The following is a 19,754-nucleotide window of genomic DNA, read 5'->3' on the forward strand; positions in this document are numbered from 1 at the left end:
TAAATTTAACACACAACCGATACTCAAATTCAGGGATTTACACACTAGGGTAAGGACCCATCAAGTCCAGGGCTATGACCTCCCAAGCGTGTTACGGCCGTCTTCCTCGCTGACTGGAATCTGCCTTTCTGTTGCTCCCCTTGGTGCAGGCGCAGATGTAGCACCCTTTCACATAATCAAGGATGTCTTTCCACATGTTGACGCAGAAGAATCTTTGTCGGATAGACTGATATGTCTCTTCACTTCCTGGATATCTGGCTTCAGTTCTGTCATGGAACTTCTCGAGGATGTCCGTCATGTGCTGTCTAGGGATCACTAATACAGCAGGCGTGTCAAGAGTCCTCCGTCAACCCGGAAGTTCTTATAGCACATCATGAATTCCCTCGGGACGAGTCAACAATCGGTGTTCTGTTTCCTAATCCACTGCATCATGGTTATACAGGGCTTGTCTTGTTCTTGCAATTCTTTGATTACTCCCATATCAAGTTCATTACAAGATGTTAGAATCATTCTGTATTGACGGTTTTTACTTTACAAAGGAAAATTTAATGTGTCCTATTCAATACAATACAATAAAAGTCAAATATGTTTCAACTCATTTGAGCCAACTTCAGTGAAAAAAGGGGGTTAAAGTTATTTACATAATAGAAACCAAAAATGTGTTAAAAACATGATAAAGGAACAAAAGAAAAACAAAAGAGACATGACAGAAATAAACAATTCAACATATACACATTTTGATCATTAAATGGAGTAATAATCAACTCATTTGAGATATCTTCAGTGAAAAAAATTAACATTTTTACATAATTGAAGTAAAAAGGTGTGTTAAAACCTATGAAGGAAAAAATGAAAACAAATGAGATAAGATGGAAACAAACAATAAGTGTATATAGTGAGGTAGTGGACCTCTTAGTCTAAAAATTTTTCAGCGTGATACAATTAGGAAATAGGATGAAATCACTGTGTTAAAAATTCAGAATTGACAGTCTGTCTCTGTAGAGTCACCATCACGAATAGTCAAGAGGGGAGTGAAAAACTTGAGAATCTAAGTTTGAGACGAAACACGTGCCAGGTGAAATGTATGTCACATACATTCGATGGTCGAAATTCTCCCCTCAACCTGTTGTTTTATGCTGGAAACCTGGGTTTCCACGTCCTCTTTGAGGTTCGAGATGTACCTTCCCAGCTGGTTTACCCTCCTATTGATCTGCTCCATCTGTCCCAGTTTTGACCTGATGTCCGATATCTGCTGGGTTAACTGATTGGTGACGTCACTAATCCGGGAATTCATCTGCAAACTTTTACCATCTATTGTTGAAATTTTTTATTTTAGGCCCTGTTCTACTTTGTAAACATCCATGTACACTTGAGATGTTTGTCTGGTTAAAACTGTCTTCAGTGATTTCTTCTTGCCATTCATTGGAAGATTTCTCTTTGCAAGTTGTTGTACAGACATATCCTTAGTATCACTTACATTTTGTTCTGATACACTTACACCCAAATTCCAAAATTTATTCTTCAGTCCTTGTCACGGTCGCCAATGATGTAGCCACAAAGACGCACACAAAATGCTGTCAATTGTGTACACTGTTTTATTCACAAGTTATTTACACATTACACACACACGCACTAATAAATGCCAGCTTGAAACAAAATACTACTACAAAGAAATTGAAGACTGCCATAATAGCATGTCAACATACTACCAATAACAACACGATCACATACTCGATCAAAGACTTGCACTCACAACTCTTGTTAAAACAATTCCACTCAACTCCCAAGACTGCCTCCTTATATTGGTGCCTGGCCAGGCTTCTAGAAGAATATGACACAACATGTTTTCTCATAATTTGAGTCTTTCCAATAGCCTATTTACAATGTAAGGAATTTTCTATACAATTCCAGTTGCACATGGCATTGTTCTGGACTTATTACAGTGTGTTGCACAACGTTGCATTGAATTATACATCATATATACACGTAATAATTTATATGCTATTAATTATGTGTTCTTACATTAAATAAACTCATATTAATATACATACAGCAGATGTTTCATGACATAACCTCACAAATAATATGATCATAATTTATACCAAACCAAGTTTGTACATACAGTAACTACATAAATAATAATAATAATAATAATAATAATAATAATAATAATAATAATAATAATAATAATAATAATAATAATAATAATAATAATAATAATAATAATAATAATAATAATAATAATAATAATAATAATAATAATAATAATAATAATAATAATAATAATAATAATAATAATAATAATAATAATAATCAAGCTTGTTATTTCCATTATTTACCCATGGGTTAAAAATATTGTTTCCAAGTTATACTAGTCCATTACACTTGCATCAACATGCTCCCACCAATCAAAAATAATAACACACTAAAGGACAGATAAGAAACAAAAAAATTGGGATCTCCTCAATCAAATATTGATCAATATCTCTCCATCAAACATTAAATTATCCTTGGTGATTTTAATGCAAAGCTGGGACAAGAAAAAAGATACCGAGATATCATTGGAAAATGGCCAGCACATATACAAACAAATTCAAATGGTCAAAAAATTGACTGAAATTTGCAGAAACCACAACCTTCTCTCAAAATTAACATGCCTTAAAAGGAAACCCCACAAATTAAAAAAAAACTGGGAATATTCTGACTTCAATAAAGGCAAATGACAGCTAGACCATGTCTGCATGGATAAGGATTACTATCGAGAAATCCACAACGTCAAAGTCCTAAGGGGAATAGACTCAGGGTCAGGCCATTACGTTATCAAGATCAAAATAAAATTTAATCCCAGTGGCAAAGAAAAACCTCCAAATAAAAATAGGAGAAAATTCAACCTAATTACATTAATAAAAAATATGGAGTGCTACAAGAAAACAGGGGAAGGCTCTATCAACGCCAAATCTCTAGAAGAACTGACCACCAAATTAAAATCAATAGCAAAAGAGTTAGCTCCAATGAATCCCAGGAAGAAACACGAATGTTGGAATGAACAATGCGACTAGGTAATTGAGAGAAGACACCAAGCTTGGATAAACCATCAAGGCCAAAAATCAGAATAATAATTTAGAATTAATAATATAAAAATCTTTTGGGATTCAAACAGGAGTTGAACAGGAAGATGGACTATCTCCCCTTCTATTCAATTGTCTTCTTGACAAAGTGATTAGAGAGTGGCACCGTAAATTGCAAGGAATAGGTGGTATATGAACGGGATGCAAGAACAAAGGAATTGGAGTTCACTGTTTAGCCTTTGCAGATAACATTGTGGTTCTGTCAAGAGTCAATAGAGGAGGCACAGAACCAAATTGCCCAACTCCAGGAAGAAGCAAGTAAAGCAGGTCTACAGATCTCATTTGAGAAGACACAATACATGACCAACATCAAAACAGCACCCAGATGGATGACAGTTGAGAGAGAAAGGATTCAGAAAGGGGATAAATTCAAATATCGTGGGGAGTAGATAGACAACAACCTGTCAGAAAGGGAGGCACTGTTATTGAGAATCAACAAGATGAACTTGACATATAAACTAACTATGAACACTTACAACAAGAAGAATTTCTCTATCAATACAAAACTCAGACACTGCCAGACAGTGATCTGCCTGGAGGCTTTATATGTAGCTGAAAGTTTAAACCTGAAATAGGGTTGGTTAAGAAGTTGGAACTAGTGGAGAGAAAGATTCTGAGGAAGATACCGGGACCGCAAAGAACAGAGGATGGATCATACAGAAAGAAAGAAAACCAAGAGTTATATCTCAAGATGGAAAAGATCTCTGATACCATCTTGAAGAAGAGAGCCATGTTTTTCAGACATATCTACAGAATGAACCTGGGAAGATTGACCAATCAGATAATAAGATTTTTTGAGATCAAGAAAATTACAGTGCGCTGGTACCAGGAGGTGAAGAGGGACCTGGAAGAAATGGGAATACAAGGAACGGAAATCAGCAACAGGGATGCTTACAAGTATCAAGGCCACCAAAAGGTTTCAAGAAAAAGTTAGATCCAGTACCCAAGCACCATGGACAGAAGAAAGAAGGAGATTGCGGAGTGAAAGGATGAAGGAGAACTGGACGAGGATTAAAGCCCAGAAACAGATGAAGCTGAATGCGAATTAACGTGGTCCATAGTCGGCCAAAATGAAAGAAGAAGAAAATAAATGGATAGATAGATAGATAGATAGATAGATAGATAGATAGATGGATAAATGGATGGATAGACAGATAGATGGACACATAGATAAATAAATAAACAAAAATTGAAACATTCAGCAAGTTAGTGATATTCTTAAGCTTGAATATCAGCCAGAACTTCAGTGATATGTAGGGAGAAGATATTGTAGCTATATGTAAACAGTCTTACAGAGGTGAATCAGTTAATGTGATCGTGATCAGGCTTTGCTCTTAAAGGTATTTCATAAATGATCTTTCTTGCACTGGTATATCATTCTAAACATATCCAAATATTTGAGAGAAATGCTCTGCAGTATTTGGAATATTTTGGTATCTTCTGCTTTCCAAATGGCTATGAATTCTCCTTTCTGCTAAAGTATTATAATGGATGGATTAGAAATGCTGTTATTCAGGTTTATACAACAAAGTCTGAATTAAAAACAGAACCTCAGGTGTGTTTGTGCTCAAAAGCACTTTTTTAGTCATACAACAAGAGTGCCAAATGTTATTCAAAGAGTACTATGGTACTCACAAGCACTGGTTTGAGAACAGCCATAAATCATTTTCATTATACTTGCTCTGGGATCTAACAAAGAAACAGATAAATAATTTTTATTACCTTAACGTTCGGGAGACATTGCTGATAACATCTAAGTCAGAAGAGAAGAGCTCCATTGCACGGCACAGCTCAGTGACTGCCCCAGTAGATACGAATTGAGGGAACATCTCTTCCTCACCAGCAACATTACGCAAAGCTCCTGTCAACTGGAACAAGGCATGGCTTGTCTGTTCTGGGATACGGGAACCTTCTGCTCGCTGAAAAATAAGTGTATGGAATACAGTAAATCTGCAGTAATTGCATGTGTTCCCTAGCAATAATAAATGTAATTTGCTTTAAAACAGATCTCTAATGGCTACTAGTACACTACTGGACTGATAATATATATATTTTTTTTTAAATTCAAATGAAAGTTCTTAAAGTACAATTAGGAATGTTAGGAACATCCATTGTAATAAAATGAATTAATCAATGTCCATTTAAACACAGTGAGAGTAATACTCAGCATTCCTATTTCTCTCATGTAACCTCACAGTTATGCCACACAAACATGTAGGTTTAAATGGTTAGTATTTATAATATTCACCACTTTAAAAAATTCTATTTTTGGACTATAATCTAGGTGTAAAGCCTCCTTTATGTTTATACTAGCTGATGTACCCATGCTTCGCTATGGAATTCTACAATGTACACAGAATTGCAGGTTAGGTAGTGTACACGTTGAGAGCAAGACTGTATTAAATTGCATAGCTCTTAACGTTACCCTAGAAACGCAACGGAGAAATCACCAAACATCTTTTCTCATATGAAGACTGTGTTAGGAAATTTTCATTGTAATGGTAGGCCCGCTTGCCTACCATCAGTCACAATCAGGTTGGGGAATTTCATTATAATGGCAGACACTCACTCTCCACCTGCCTTTTTACATCCTCACCGGGCGAGTTGGCCGTGCAGTCAGGGGCGCGCAGCTGTGAGCTCACCTCCGGGAGACAGTGGGTTCGAACCCCACTGTTGGCAGCCCTGAAGATTGTTTTCTGTGGTTTTCCATTTTCACACCAGGAAAATGCTGGGGCTGTACCTTAATTAAGGCCATGGCCGCTTCCTTCCTATTCCCAGACCATTCCTGTCCCATCATTGCCATAAGACCTACATCCTCAGAAAGACTGTCTTAGTAGTTTTCCCAACTGAAATGAACATAGGTCATTACAATGACGTCAGTAGGAATGGCGCGAGTTAAAGCAATGATTTCACATGAAATACTCGATCAAATGAAGAACCACACATTTTCTCACTTTTAACGAACAGTACTACGCTGCCGATCTAACAGTCCAAAGTTCCAGAGCTGGAATGACCAGGCCACAGATAGCCGTGATCCGTTAACACTCTTAGACTTTTTCGGAGAGGGGGGTGGGGGTATCGAATAGTGGAGAGTCCCAGGGCAAAAACTACACCCTTTTACTAATCTGTTTCCTAGGAGTACCCGATGAGTCGGAAAATCTCAATTCACTTCACTGGCGATGGAAAAATCTATCTGCTTTGGAGGCAAATTTTTCCTCCAAGCCAGAGGAGAAACCCCCTCTTCACTGCTAATTTTGAATAAAATGAAGGTAGAATTTAATAAAAGTGAAGAGGAATAAGCTCTTTTTAAGAAACAGCTCTTTTCAGAGTTGAATTTTGAGTTATTTGTTGAATTGTGGTGCTCTAATTTGGAATATGCCTAAATTGTAATTCTAGACCAGGTCATACTACTGCTGCTGCTACTACTACTACTACTACTACTACTACTACTACTACTACTACTACTACTACTACTACTACTACTACTACTAAGCGAGCCTCTGCCTTAAGTGTGCACACTGCTCATTCAAAACAGCGCAACAGAGTAGAGATCGAATAGCTGGAATACTATGATGAACCAGTGTGTTACATGCCAGCAGTACAGTATTAGAAAATGTATGAACCAGAGGAACGACATTCTAAAGAAGGAAGTTTTTAACTCCCTAGCTATTTCCCGCCAATATTAAGTCAGGCTGTTATACTTGGTACGCAGCAGTAATCCCATCTCTCGGAGTTGAGCGGCAGCATAAGAGACAAAGAACATCACAACAAACAATGGTCAATGTAATGTTATTGTTGATCAATGTTATGCTCATTCAATATTGTAGGCCTTCACATTTAGTTTTCTTCCGACTCTGAAATACCACTCTTATCATAGTCGGTACGGTAAAACATAAATGGTCGAAATTGTATTTTCTATAACTTCTGTTATGTAGTACGTTTCAATACGACCAATAACATAGGTATTTAAAAATGAAATTGTAGGCGTCTTCCCCTAAACTACAATTTCATCCAGGGTGAATACAATTGTTTACAACTTTGATTGTAGTTTCTTATACCCCGACTCTATATACTGACTTTTATTAAATTATGTTAACCCATTTCCTCGTGGCTTGGCATCGATATGGACTTGGCAATAAAAATACAAATTCATGAATATCTGAGTTATCACACCCGGTACGGTAACAATGTATGACATGAATTATCGGAAATTTAATTCTATATAACTTTAGTTATGTAGTATTTATCGATAACACCAATAATAATATAAATATTTGAGAATTAAATTTTAGGCCTTCCCCTAAACTACCATTTCACTCAGCACGAGTAAAATGACTTATAGCCTAGATTTTAGTGGCTCATCCCCTGACTTCACATTCCAATTTTGATTAATTTCTCTTCTGCCGTTTTCTCGTGATGCGTGTACAGACAGACAGACAGACAGACAGACAGACAGACAGACAGACAGACAGACAGACAGACAGACAGACAGACAGAAATTACGGAAAACTAAAAAGTGCATTTCCTTGTTACTATGGACATAACCGATAGAGAAATACCATTCATTTCAAATTCTGAGCAATGTACAGACAAAACTCTTATTTTATATATATAGATTATTAGGAGTAGATACTTGTGGGCCCTTTGATTCCCAAACCAGGATGTTGACAATCATCCAAAATTAAAACTGCTCCTTTCCCCAGATGGGCAATATGTCTGACATTCACCTAAGTTGTTTTGTACTAATAAGAAGCAAGCATTATCAAGCAATTTAGAAATCATCTGTTAAATTTGTGTGCAGTGTTTGAAATGTTAAAATATACATTAATCATTAAAAATAATCATTTTAAAGTGCTTACACTGAGCAATCCAGTGTAATTCAAATAAACTGTTGTGGCATTTCATGGTTAGATGGGACATAAAACAAATTTTCACCCCACGACATCCCTCGAGAATGGTTTCACTGTTTGGCTCTTCCAATATGCAATTTAATTAGACTACAGAAAAGTTTTACTCCATTAGTTATCATTTAAACATGAATTAGAATACTAAAATGGTCAATGAAAGCAAACTGATTCATATCCTATGATGCCATCAAGACCACAATGGTCATGTCTTATATAGTTTTGAGAGTAATACAGAATACTACTGCAGATAGAACTAAGAGATGCATATTATGATGTTGCAGCTAAATGCAAGTGTTTTGATTCACTACTAGTACTGATACTGTATTGAGAAATCTACACAGAGGACTAGCATACTGAGATTTACGTTTTTACTTAATGTGCATCAGAGTTCTTTACATGTACAAAAATATATGGATTTTTCTATATTTGAACATCCACCAACCTTAACTATGACTGAACCCATTAGACCCTAGCCCACATTATAACACACACAGCTGCGAAGCTCAGTGGGGAAGAAGCTGCTCCTGGAATGACAAATGACAATATCCCTTGCAGCCATCAGCAAGATGGGGTGAGGGATTCTACTATGATGCTGTATTTTTAGGTCTTTGTTGTTTATTATTTTATTAGTTCATAGCCTGCATGTATACATTTCTTTACAATTTGTTTTACGACACATTGACACAGATAGGTTTTATGGTGACGATGGGATGAGAAAGGTCTAGGAGTGGGAAGGAAGTGGCCATGGCCTTAATTAAGGTATAGCACCAGCATTTGCCTGGTGTGAAAATGGGAAACCGCAGAGAACCATCTTCAAGGCTGCCGACAGGGTGTTCAAACCCACTATCTCCCAGATGCAAGCTCACAACTGCGTGCCCCTTAACCGCACAGCCAACTCACCCAGTACATGTATAAAGACACATGCTTGATCAAAGAGTCTTACATAGCTCTTTAAAGAGTGTTTCCATAGAAATGTTACATAATTGTCCATATAATTTATATTCCTTTTATGGAGACTTAAGTTTGGAGTAAGGGCATCAGGGTGTAAAATAAAAGGGTTGCATTGGAGTTAGTCATTTTAATCATTAAGAAATTTCTTATATTTCACAGTGAAGGGGAAAAATTAGCCTTATAGTTTGTGCTACAAAGAAAAGGCATTATAAGATTTAGATTACAATCTATAGTTTTGACACAATACAAACCACTTCAAGTGACTTGTATTTCCACCTCTTCTTCAAACTGTCAAAAATTGTATGCAGCCAATCAATTTCCTTAGTTGATGGAACTTCAGGCGAGTTCCATGACTGCTAAGAGGATATCTGAGATGCTATGTACTCTAACAATTGCCCCCTTCCATTCACTGCTTGACAATTTCGATTTCTTTGCTGCATGTTGTCTTTTCTCATTGGCACATCTGACCTCAAAGATATCTGTAGATGTCTGTTTAGGACATATGTACTGTATATATAAGAAGAGCTGGTTTGGTATTCCATGCTAATTTCTTGTTTTCTACAGTAGGAAAATGACTAGCTTAAAAAAAGTCAGGACATAACTCAATGGTTTTAAAAATTGATTTTGCTATTGTTTAACAATGCGCTAATGCAGATAGGTTTTTGGCGACAATGGGATAAGAGAGGGCCAGGACTGGGAAGAAAACAGGCATGGCCTTAGTTAAGCACAGAGTTTGCCAGGAATGTAAATGAAAAACCACAGAAAACCCTCTTTGGTGCAGCTGATAGAGGGGTTTTGATCCTATGACCCATACCATGGGCCAACTTGCTTGGCAGTAACAGCATTATTGTGCAAATAGTTGACATCTTTCTTCATTAGATCAGCCCTTCTATTAACAAGCCATTTTTATATTAAAAATTAAAACACATTTTAGAAGTTAACTGTATTATTTTATTGTGGTGGGTTGATAGGACCCTTAAATTAGAATGACTACTCAGAGAGGTAGCATGTTTTGCTATTGACTAGATTTATTAAACTATTATTTGTAACTAGCAGTTTTCCATGGGCTCCTCCCTCAATGTATCACATTATTCATTAATATTCCGACAGATGTACCTGCAAAGTTTCAAGGTAGTGAAATAATACACATGAACTGCTGTGGTAATAGAATGTAATATCAACAAATGCTTAAAAGTACATCACAAATAGAAATTGAATTCCATTTGTTTTTCTGCAGTTTGGTAATTTTATGAAATGAATGCAAATTGCTGATATCGATTTCTTCACCTTGTACATATTTTCTAATTGCAAAATCTTTAATCTTGTGCCATAATATAAAACAATATTATATGTTATACTATTAGGAGTATAACTGTGTACATTCTTCTGAGTTCCAACCCTGGAGCAAGCTACATAAAAATGACCACGAGAGAAACACAGAGTTTCCAAATTAATCCTTGCTACTTTCAATGATTGTCCTTGAGCCTTGCATACAGTCATCACAACTTTGTTACACTGATGCAGTACAACCTCATAAACCAGCCATAGTTTCTACTACTAACCATGTAGATTTCTCCTAACGATGAAGTTGAGTTGAAAGGTTCAGAGTAGACTTTCAAATTGCTATAATCTAAGACTGAAACAAAGTCTCTAGAGTTTGGAATAAATAAAGGCAAGAAAATGTATAGTAAAGGCATTGTTTTAGAATTAAGAAACAAGGACAAATGAAAAACTATGGTATTTGACTGAAGCAAGTAATGAACACCTGAAAGCAATTGATCCATACTCATTTAAGGAATTGAGGTTAATTTTCCAGAGCATTAATTGCTAGATTGTATCACAGCTGTAAAGTAAGCTTGAAGACATAACAAAGCATTGAGAGAAAACTCCACAAAATATGCATTTGTTGAAGTTAGCCCCACTGCACATCTTCCTTTATGTTAATTAATCAAACGAGTGCTTATGATGCTACAGAAGATTGACATACTCATCACCAAATTTATGTGCAGTGTTTTTAACATGACATTTGTTTAAGAGACATTAATTTTAAGAATTCTTAGGAAGGTTCCAATTATTTTAATGTACATTGATTTTAATACAACATTCCACTTTTTTCAAGTTTTTAATTTTAAGGATCCTCATGAAAGTTCAAATGTTTTAATGTGTATTTTTATGTATGTCTTTTAGTTTATAAGAGAATGATTTAATTATTTGTCAGCAGATGATGGCTTGAAATAAGCCAAAACATGTACTGGCCAGTTGTAACTCATCACGAAAAATACAAGTATTGATTAGGTTGACCTTAAATAACGAAGTATTTTGTAACTAAATCACAGTGTGTGGTGCATCACTTTCTGTCTAATGCCTACACCATACCTGCCAACCCTTCCGATTTACCCGGAAACTTTCCGGTTTTTAACTCGTCTTCCGATTTTCCGATTTATTTTTACTTCTTCCTATTTTTGACCAATATAACCTCTAGTACGGCCAATACTCTTCCCCTAGGGTCAAGGCTAAATTCTTATATGCTTTTGTAATTTACGAAACCTCATTTTCAAGCGTATTTATTTGATGCTTTATTTCGTGAGTGTTTCGTCCTTCGCCTTCGTGTATCGGGCCAATCGTCCTGCAAGCAAGACAGGCTAGCGCGCGGTAGCGACTCAGTTAATCGGGACGAAAGAATGAGTTTGTTATTGTATTGTTCGCGCGCTGTTAACATCGTTTCTGTGCGTAGTCTGGTCGGAGTTGTAGGCCACGTGTTTTTTCTTGCAGTTCTATGCCCCCCCCCCCCCTTTCTGTCAAAGTCGTATGTTAATAATGCATGGGACATATGTTTTGTATGTGGTAGTTTCGCGTATTTAAATGCATAATGTTAATGAGTTGTAAATGCATAATGTTAATGAGTTGAATGTTTTTAAGGGGGTTGTGTCGGTGACGGTTTCTGGTACCGTATTTTCTTTTCTCGTTATGGTAAAAAAATATAACAAACCTTATCTCCCAAGTGTTCAGAAATACCTGTAAATTTCCGTTAATTTTACCGTCTGATAAAGGAAACTACCGTATTTTCTCGCGTAATTAATACCCTTGCATAATTTACGCATCCCAATATTTTTGGGACCAAAGTGGAGAAAAAGAAATGTTGACGTAGGCCTATTTGATGCACCGACAACTTCGAACATCCCCATCACGCAGCTCCGGGTGGGTTTCGAAATAAAGATATAAACTACTCAAGGCCCCACACCGCTGGCTGCGCAGTAGCGTGTGACTGGGGAAGACATGTCCATGCGCGTACCGCCATGTTGCGGGCGCTCCTCAGCTTGACACGGAGATCGTATGGAATACGTGCTTTAACTTAAATTTCGCACACATGAAAACATCCACCCTACAAAATTAATGACAGCCTACACCGACTACCGTGTACACACGAAATAAATATACGTAGTATGAATCCATAATAAAAATTTAAGCCTCCCCCCTCCGCTGGGTGGGGGAGTTTGTGGACTACGGTAATATTATAATATATTTCTCTATAAAAACGGAACAATCTACATAAATCCTTTGGATAGCCCATAGGTGGCTCAACTAAAAAATTTAAAAAAATAAGACAATAAGACTGAAAAATACACTACTACGAAAATACACTAGCAGTACCTCGAAAATTATCACGTCGCTCACTTCAATACTGTATAAGGGTCATGCTTGTAACTAATTTGTTCGAACATTGTACGTATCGCAAGAAGGCCAGACTCACAAGGACGAGGATCTCGTGACAATATTCTGTCTCTTGAGAAACCTAGGATCCACAATTTAGCTTTATTGAAAATAAGAAGACATGTTCCAAAAGCAGTCTACAACTTAAGTATGATTACATATCGTGAGATAGAAATTGTCTGTCTCTCAGCAGACTGCAGAACACATAAATATTTATAAACTTCTGTACCGATAATAATAATCTTCAATATCAACAAAAAAGGAAACCTGTAAAATAAAATCTTTATATGAAAGGTAAACATAGCTTACGATTCCTCTCTGATAAGTCATTAGGCCTACAGCAAATTATACTCAATTCTCTGAATACATTGTTTAAAAAGTACATGACTGCAGAAATAGCTGCCTCCGGATCCCAAGATAGCGGGTTCAAACCCGACAGAGGTAGTCGGATTTTTGAAGGGCGGAAAAAAGTCCATTCGACACTCCATGTCGTACGACATCGGCATGTAAAAGATCTCTGGTGACACATTTGGTGTTTACCCGACAAAATTAATTAAATCTCAGCCATAGACGCCCAAGAGAGTTTCGGTTTACTTGGTCTGCCATCTAGTGGGCCTAGAGTAAAACGGAACGTCGAAATTGACGAGCAGACAGCCAGATGGCGTCAAATTGAAATGTCTGCACACGGTAGCTGAGGCCATACGATTATTATTATTATTATTATTATTATTATTATTATTATTATTATTATTATTATTATTATTATTATTATTACTGCAGAAATCATTCTAAATCAATCAGATACATGTTGAATCATTTTCTGAATATGAAATGCCGGCTCTGCGGTGTAGGGGTAGCGTGTCTTCTTCTTACCCGGAGGCTCCGGGTTCAATCCCCGGCCAGGTCAGAGATTTGTACCTGGATCTGAGTGCTGGTCCAAGGTCCGCTCAGCCTACGTGATTACAATTACGGAGATATCTGACGGTGAGATAACGGCCGAAAGGATTCGCCGTGCTGATCACATGACACCTCGTAATCTGCAGGCCTTCAGGCTGAGCAGCGGTCCCTTGGTAGGCCATGGCCTTTCGGGCCTTTTGTGCCATGGGATTTGGTTTGGATATGAGATAACGTAACTGGATGAGCAGAAGCTAAGTTACTGTATCATTATTGTGTGATTTGGATTTAGGTAAATGCTGCCTGACATTTTTTACACTAGTGCTAGTCTTCTGTTGTGTATTTCTTAAAATGAAATGAATGTCTAGGGTTAGTTTGAGTTTCTCTGCGTGGTTTAGGGTTAAGTTTTATTTTTACCAATTTGCTTTACGTCGCACCGACACAGGTAGGTCTTATGGCGACGATGGGATAGGAAAGGCTTAGGAATGAGGAGGAAGAGCCCGTGGCCTTAATTAAAGTCAGCCCCAGCATTTGCCTGGTGTGAAAATGGGAAACCACGGAAAACCATCTTCAGGGCTGCCGACAGTGGGGTTCGAACCCACTATATCCCAGATGCAAGCTCACAGCTGCGCGGTCCTAACCGCACGGCCAACTTGCCCGATTAGGCTTAAGTAAGAATGGTATCATTTAAGATGTAAAACCTTCCTCATAATATTATCTTCTTGTATATTACTGCTTTTACAAACTCATTCTGAATTAACATTATCTGAGCACATAAAAATTGAAAGTGCGTTCTAATTTTTCTCTAATATGAGCACCATGATTTACACCAGAATGAAAATAGGTGAAACTGAAAGTAAAGCACTTGCAAACAAAAAGATTTTTTTTTTTTTTGCTAGGGGCTTTACGTCGCACCGACACAGATAGGTCTTATGGCGACGATGGGATAGAAAAGACCTAGGAGTTGGAAGGAAGCGGCCGTGGCCTTAATTAAGTTACAGCCCCAGCATTTGCCTGGTGTGAAAATGGGAAACCACGGAAAACCATCTTCAGGGCTGCCGATAGTGGGATTCGAACCTACTATCTCCCGGATGCAAGCTCACAGCCGCGCGCCTCTACGCGCACGGCCAACTCGCCCGGTAACAAAAAGATTAATACCGTATCATAGCGAACAGTTATTTTGATTAGCGTTTTCTACTGCAGACTAGGACTGACAAGACTGTAATGAGCTTTATTTAGACTTTATATTGTCAGATCTTTCTGGAATAGCGTATTAACAATTGTATTCCTTTATTATAAAGCAAATGGGAAAAATTGGAGAAATGAAGACATACGATACTAATAAATCATTTTTCAGATAACTGATAATTTGAAGCAATACCGGTACCTTACCCTAATATTAACAGGTTTTATCAAGTTGTATCAATCATATCTTACGGATTCTAGGCCCAGCTTTATCAAATTTGTAATACCGCAACAAAGTTTATGTGAAAAAAATGTTGCCTTTTTCAGAACAGCTGTTTAGTTCTAAACAATTATCTCCGATGAATTGGAAAAAGGCAAACAAAAAAGAAGAAGGAGTCTAAATATTCTGTCATGTCCATGCGTTCTTTGAATCGATCACCCTATAACCTGTTTAGTTCTCGATTATGGTAAATTAAAGTTATTTTATTACAGTTCTATTTCTACTCACATGTGAAAAGAAATACCAGATCCCTTCCGATAGCAACCTGTACAAATGAAGGCTGCACACGAATTCACCCTCGTGAATATCTTTCCATTCTACAGGTAAGGCCTAACATTGCCGAAACTACTGTAATATATCAGCTCCCACGTTCCTTGAAAATATTTGAAAATATATTAACACTCCGTCACATATAATACTAAAACAGATCCACTAACAGCCATGATTCAAATGAAATCGAAAAAATGCAAGGGTCTGTAAACATTACAACGTGCTATTCATGCATTCGAAGCTGAAGCGCCCGCAACATGGCGATGCGCGAAAGTGTTCAATATTCCGCCTAGCATCAGCGCGCTCTGTGAGTCTAGATAAGTAATATTAAAGTCTTTGAAACTACTCAAGTAGCAGGCTTCCTATTGCGAAAGCGGGCATTCCAAATACAGGGCAACATGCTGTTAATAGTCGGCAGGAAATCCCACTGCACTAGTTTTACAAGTGTTTTGGATACCGGTACGGGACATTGTGTGATCTCAAAAATGTTTCAGTCCACAGTATTCGAGTAATACTGCATCATACAGACTCGCGGTGATCAGTTACGCAGAAACATAGGGGAATAGGACAAGGGGCAGCAAGTATTCAGTGTCCAAATGAAACGTACGCTACCGCTGTAACAGAAGTGCACTTCAAGCGGCCAACAAGTCTCGCTCGCAAAGCATTTCGCGGACCAAAAAGCGGCTAGTTTCCGCAAGTAGAGGAAGATCTGCTTAAATATATGATTTTGTTACGCAAGGCTGGATAAGCCGTTCTCGCGAAATGCTGTGTTTTAAAGAATGAGCCGCTGCACATGGAATCAGTGTCTCGGATCTGAAGGTTAGCCAAGGCTTGATTAATTTTATGGACAGAAATGGACTTTCTCTTCGATGAAAAACAACATTATGCCAAAAAATGACGAATGATTTCAACCATTTTCATCGTTTTGTGATTGAGAAGCGTAAAGTGAATGAATATTTGATCTCCCTTATAGGAACCACAGGTCAGACGCCAATCAGTTTCCATATGCCACAAAATCGAACAATCAATAAGAAAGGAACATAGTGTTATCGTACGCGCTACCGGAAGCAAAACACAACGATGTACTGCAATTCTTGCTGTAACAGCTGATGGCAGAAAGCTTGCACCTTACATTGCTCCAAAACGAAAAACAATGCCAAAAGCAAAATTTTCGCGAGTGATCCACGTTCGTATTCAAGAAAAAGGGTGGATGGACACGTCACTTGTACAAGATTGGATACGAACGGTTTAGGGTACTGTAGCAGGGTCCCTCCTTCGATGCCCGACTCTTGTGTTGGACAGTTTTCTTTTTATGCCGGTATGTCATTGTTATGACATTACATGAATTGTACTTTTATTAGTTCATGTTTATTTCAGTTCAGGTCGTATTGTCAGCTCGTGATGGGAAGAATATTTTCCAGTGTCGGTACTTCAAACCCACGTGTCTAACTTACCTGATGTACCCTATTTGACTTTATAGAAAAAATCTCACGGCGGAATTTTACGCCAAATGACGATAACCGCAAATAATTTATTAATATCTGAATTCCTTCAGTAATTTACGCATCCAAAGTTTTCGCCTGTATTTTCCTCAAACAGTGCGTTCATTACGCGAGAAAATACGGTATTGTGCATTTTGTTGCGTGTATCGGTGTGACAAATATATTAATGATTAATTTTATGAAGAGAAATGTATGTGTCATAAATGAGAATGATTTGGTACATTTTCTTGTAACCATTTTTGTTTTCTTAGCTTAAGATTTTAAATTTAATGGTCAATTCGCATTGTAACTGTAGATATGTATGCCTTTTATCCTGACCTTTTTTCACCTAGACCATGGTGGAATATATGTGATGAAATCCAAGAATTAAAAAATCTTCCTATTTTGGGGTTCTAAAAGTTGGCAGGTATGCTACACATATGAAATCCTTTAATATCTCCTAAAGTACTTAGTGGATTTGCAAAATAAGGACATCGCTGAACTTGTTTGGTTGATTCTTAGTTGTTCTATTGTGTGAAATTAGTATAGTCTCATTTAAAGAAACTAAGTTGCTACTGGTTTCTCAGTAATGATGTATGAGATGGAATGCATTTTATGAGCTCCTTAATACAATTTAAGAATTTGTAAACAGAATATCTATGCCTACAATGAATCAGGTGAACAACTTAGCTGAATAACCCTGTATGTCTCCATTTGTAAACTCCATGTAAAAACTGTAAAATATATCACTTTTTATGAAGCTATAATGTGCAAACTTAACAATACTGAGCAGTATTAGCTTGATGGTCATTTTGGTGAGCTGCAGTTGGTCAGATGTAAATAATATGCCAAGCCTTGCAACGTCTATAATAGACTCTAGACTATAAACCACTTGGTCAGCAATGTTAGCAGTATGATAATGAAATGAAGGAAGTCTTTGTTTCTGAAGATAGGAAGCTTTACCCTCAGTACCACTGTGCAGAGATCAGACATCAATAATTTCTTCAGTGAACCAGTTCTCTGGCTTGGTATTATGAGACGGAAATAAATGAAATAGTATAACTACCTGTTCCTTTAAAAGCTTATTATATTTTTATATACTGTGCTCTAACCAAAATACTGTAAGGAATTATATATAATTAAATTTATTATCACTAAGCACTGTTGCTTCATAAACAAAATGGGTCCAAATATATATGTGTCCTGATCATTGATTATAAGGCTAGTGATGTTTAGCTCTTTTGAAAAATTAAAAAAAGTACAGGACTGTTATACTGTATTCTGCTAAATAGTATTTGCTTCTCCTTTATGCAAGAAACTATCTCTATGGATCTCCTTCATGACATGAACTGATGGACAGGAAATGTTGAGCCAATGTAGATTTGAGACCACAACAAATGGCAAGTTTGAAAAGTTTTATTAAATAAAGCTCATCAATTACATTATACTTACTGCAGTGTTCACCATTTTCATATGTAGTACCATGAGTTCTAGAGTGCCAAGCCCTAGCACACGAGAAAGTAACACATTGTTCATTGTAAGGAACTTCAGGGCTCCATATCCATAAACACAGGCCTCTGCATCTTCCAGAGGACTGGCAGAGCCCAGTGCCTCTACGAACAACTCTGTTTAAAAGCATAAGATGATCTTATTGGTATTCAAAATCTAGGAGATGTATAGCAGGGAAAAGCTAATACAATAAAACAAACAAGTAATGAGTCCTTACTTAATTTTTTTTACATCATTTTTAGGCTGCTGCAAAGATAAAGAATGTCATGGTATAATAATTACAAATGATATAAAGTTAAAGAAAGATAATACCATGAATATTTTATAATATGTCTATAAACTCAAAGAATCTTCAAGATGATATTTGGAATGGATTGCTGCAAGATAGTAGTTCCTAAAGATGGTTAGAAGTCCTTTCAAGGTAAACTGTCACAATGGAGTTGGGGTGGTTCATACTTAAGTTAACACTTTTAATGAAATTAAAAGAAAGTTAGAATTATGGGTCCTTGATCACTGATTATGTTACTGAATATAACATATACCTCAAATCCTATCTGACTTATAGTAATGAAACTTGAAATGAACAGTAGGACTGTGAGTTCTTAATTTACAAAACTGTGTGTATCTTTTTAATGGAAATTATTCAAATACTCATTAACAGTTTAATAGATTATCTCATTCCCACCTTCAGTTACTTCATTCTAGAGTACACTACCTGATCAAAAGTATCTGGGCACCCCTATGTAATGCAGAACTGAACCAAAGATGTCATGAGAGGCAGACCTGCCAGTATAAAAGGAGGCGGGGAGTATGGTATTGTCAGTAGAGAAGCAGTAACAGCAGAATGAGTCGGTCAGGAGAGCTCAGTAACTTTAAACGTGGACTAGTTATTGGATGTCACCTGAGTAACAAATCCATTGGGGACAATTCAAACCTTTTAAAGTGTCCCAAGTTGACTGTTGGTGATGTGACTGTGAAGTGGAAACACAAAGGAACATCGCTACCTTCTCTGGTTTCGGCTCTTCCTCCACAGATATACAGACACCTTATTGAAAGTGTCCCTAGCAGAGTTAAAGCCGTCATAAAGGCAAAGGGTGGACCCAGCCCATTATGTTGTTTGTTTGAGTCATCAGTCCATAGACCGGTTTGATGCAGCCCTCCATGCCACCCTCTCCTGTGCTAACCTTTTCCTTTCTACATAATGCTACATTCTACATCTGCTCTAATCTGCTTGTCATATTCATACCTTGGTCTGCCCCTACTGCTCTTACCACCTACACTTCCCTCAAAATGGCAGACCTCATTTAATGACAGACAGGAACCATCAAGCATTGTGGAGGGTGGTTGTAAAAAAATTGCAAGAAATCAGCAGAAGGAATCACTCGTGAGTTCCAAAGTGCTACCAGCAGTCTAGCCAGCACAATGGCTGTGCATCGAG

General features: G+C 37.2%; 1 protein-coding gene across 1 annotated transcript in view; it reads right to left on the reverse strand.

Moving 5' to 3' along the window:
• Positions 1-19,754, reverse strand: part of LOC136866481 (armadillo repeat-containing protein 2) — a 130,745-nt gene that overhangs the window by 73,454 nt on the left and 37,537 nt on the right. The window contains exons 7-8 of the mRNA XM_067143525.2: positions 18,260-18,432; positions 4,851-5,047 (exon numbers count right to left, since the gene is read on the reverse strand). Coding sequence (XP_066999626.2) covers positions 4,851-5,047; positions 18,260-18,432 — 370 coding nt within the window. The remainder of the gene's footprint in view (positions 1-4,850; positions 5,048-18,259; positions 18,433-19,754) is intronic.

Source organism: Anabrus simplex, chromosome 1, assembly GCF_040414725.1.
Source record: "Anabrus simplex isolate iqAnaSimp1 chromosome 1, ASM4041472v1, whole genome shotgun sequence".
NCBI lineage: Eukaryota > Metazoa > Arthropoda > Insecta > Orthoptera > Tettigoniidae > Anabrus > Anabrus simplex.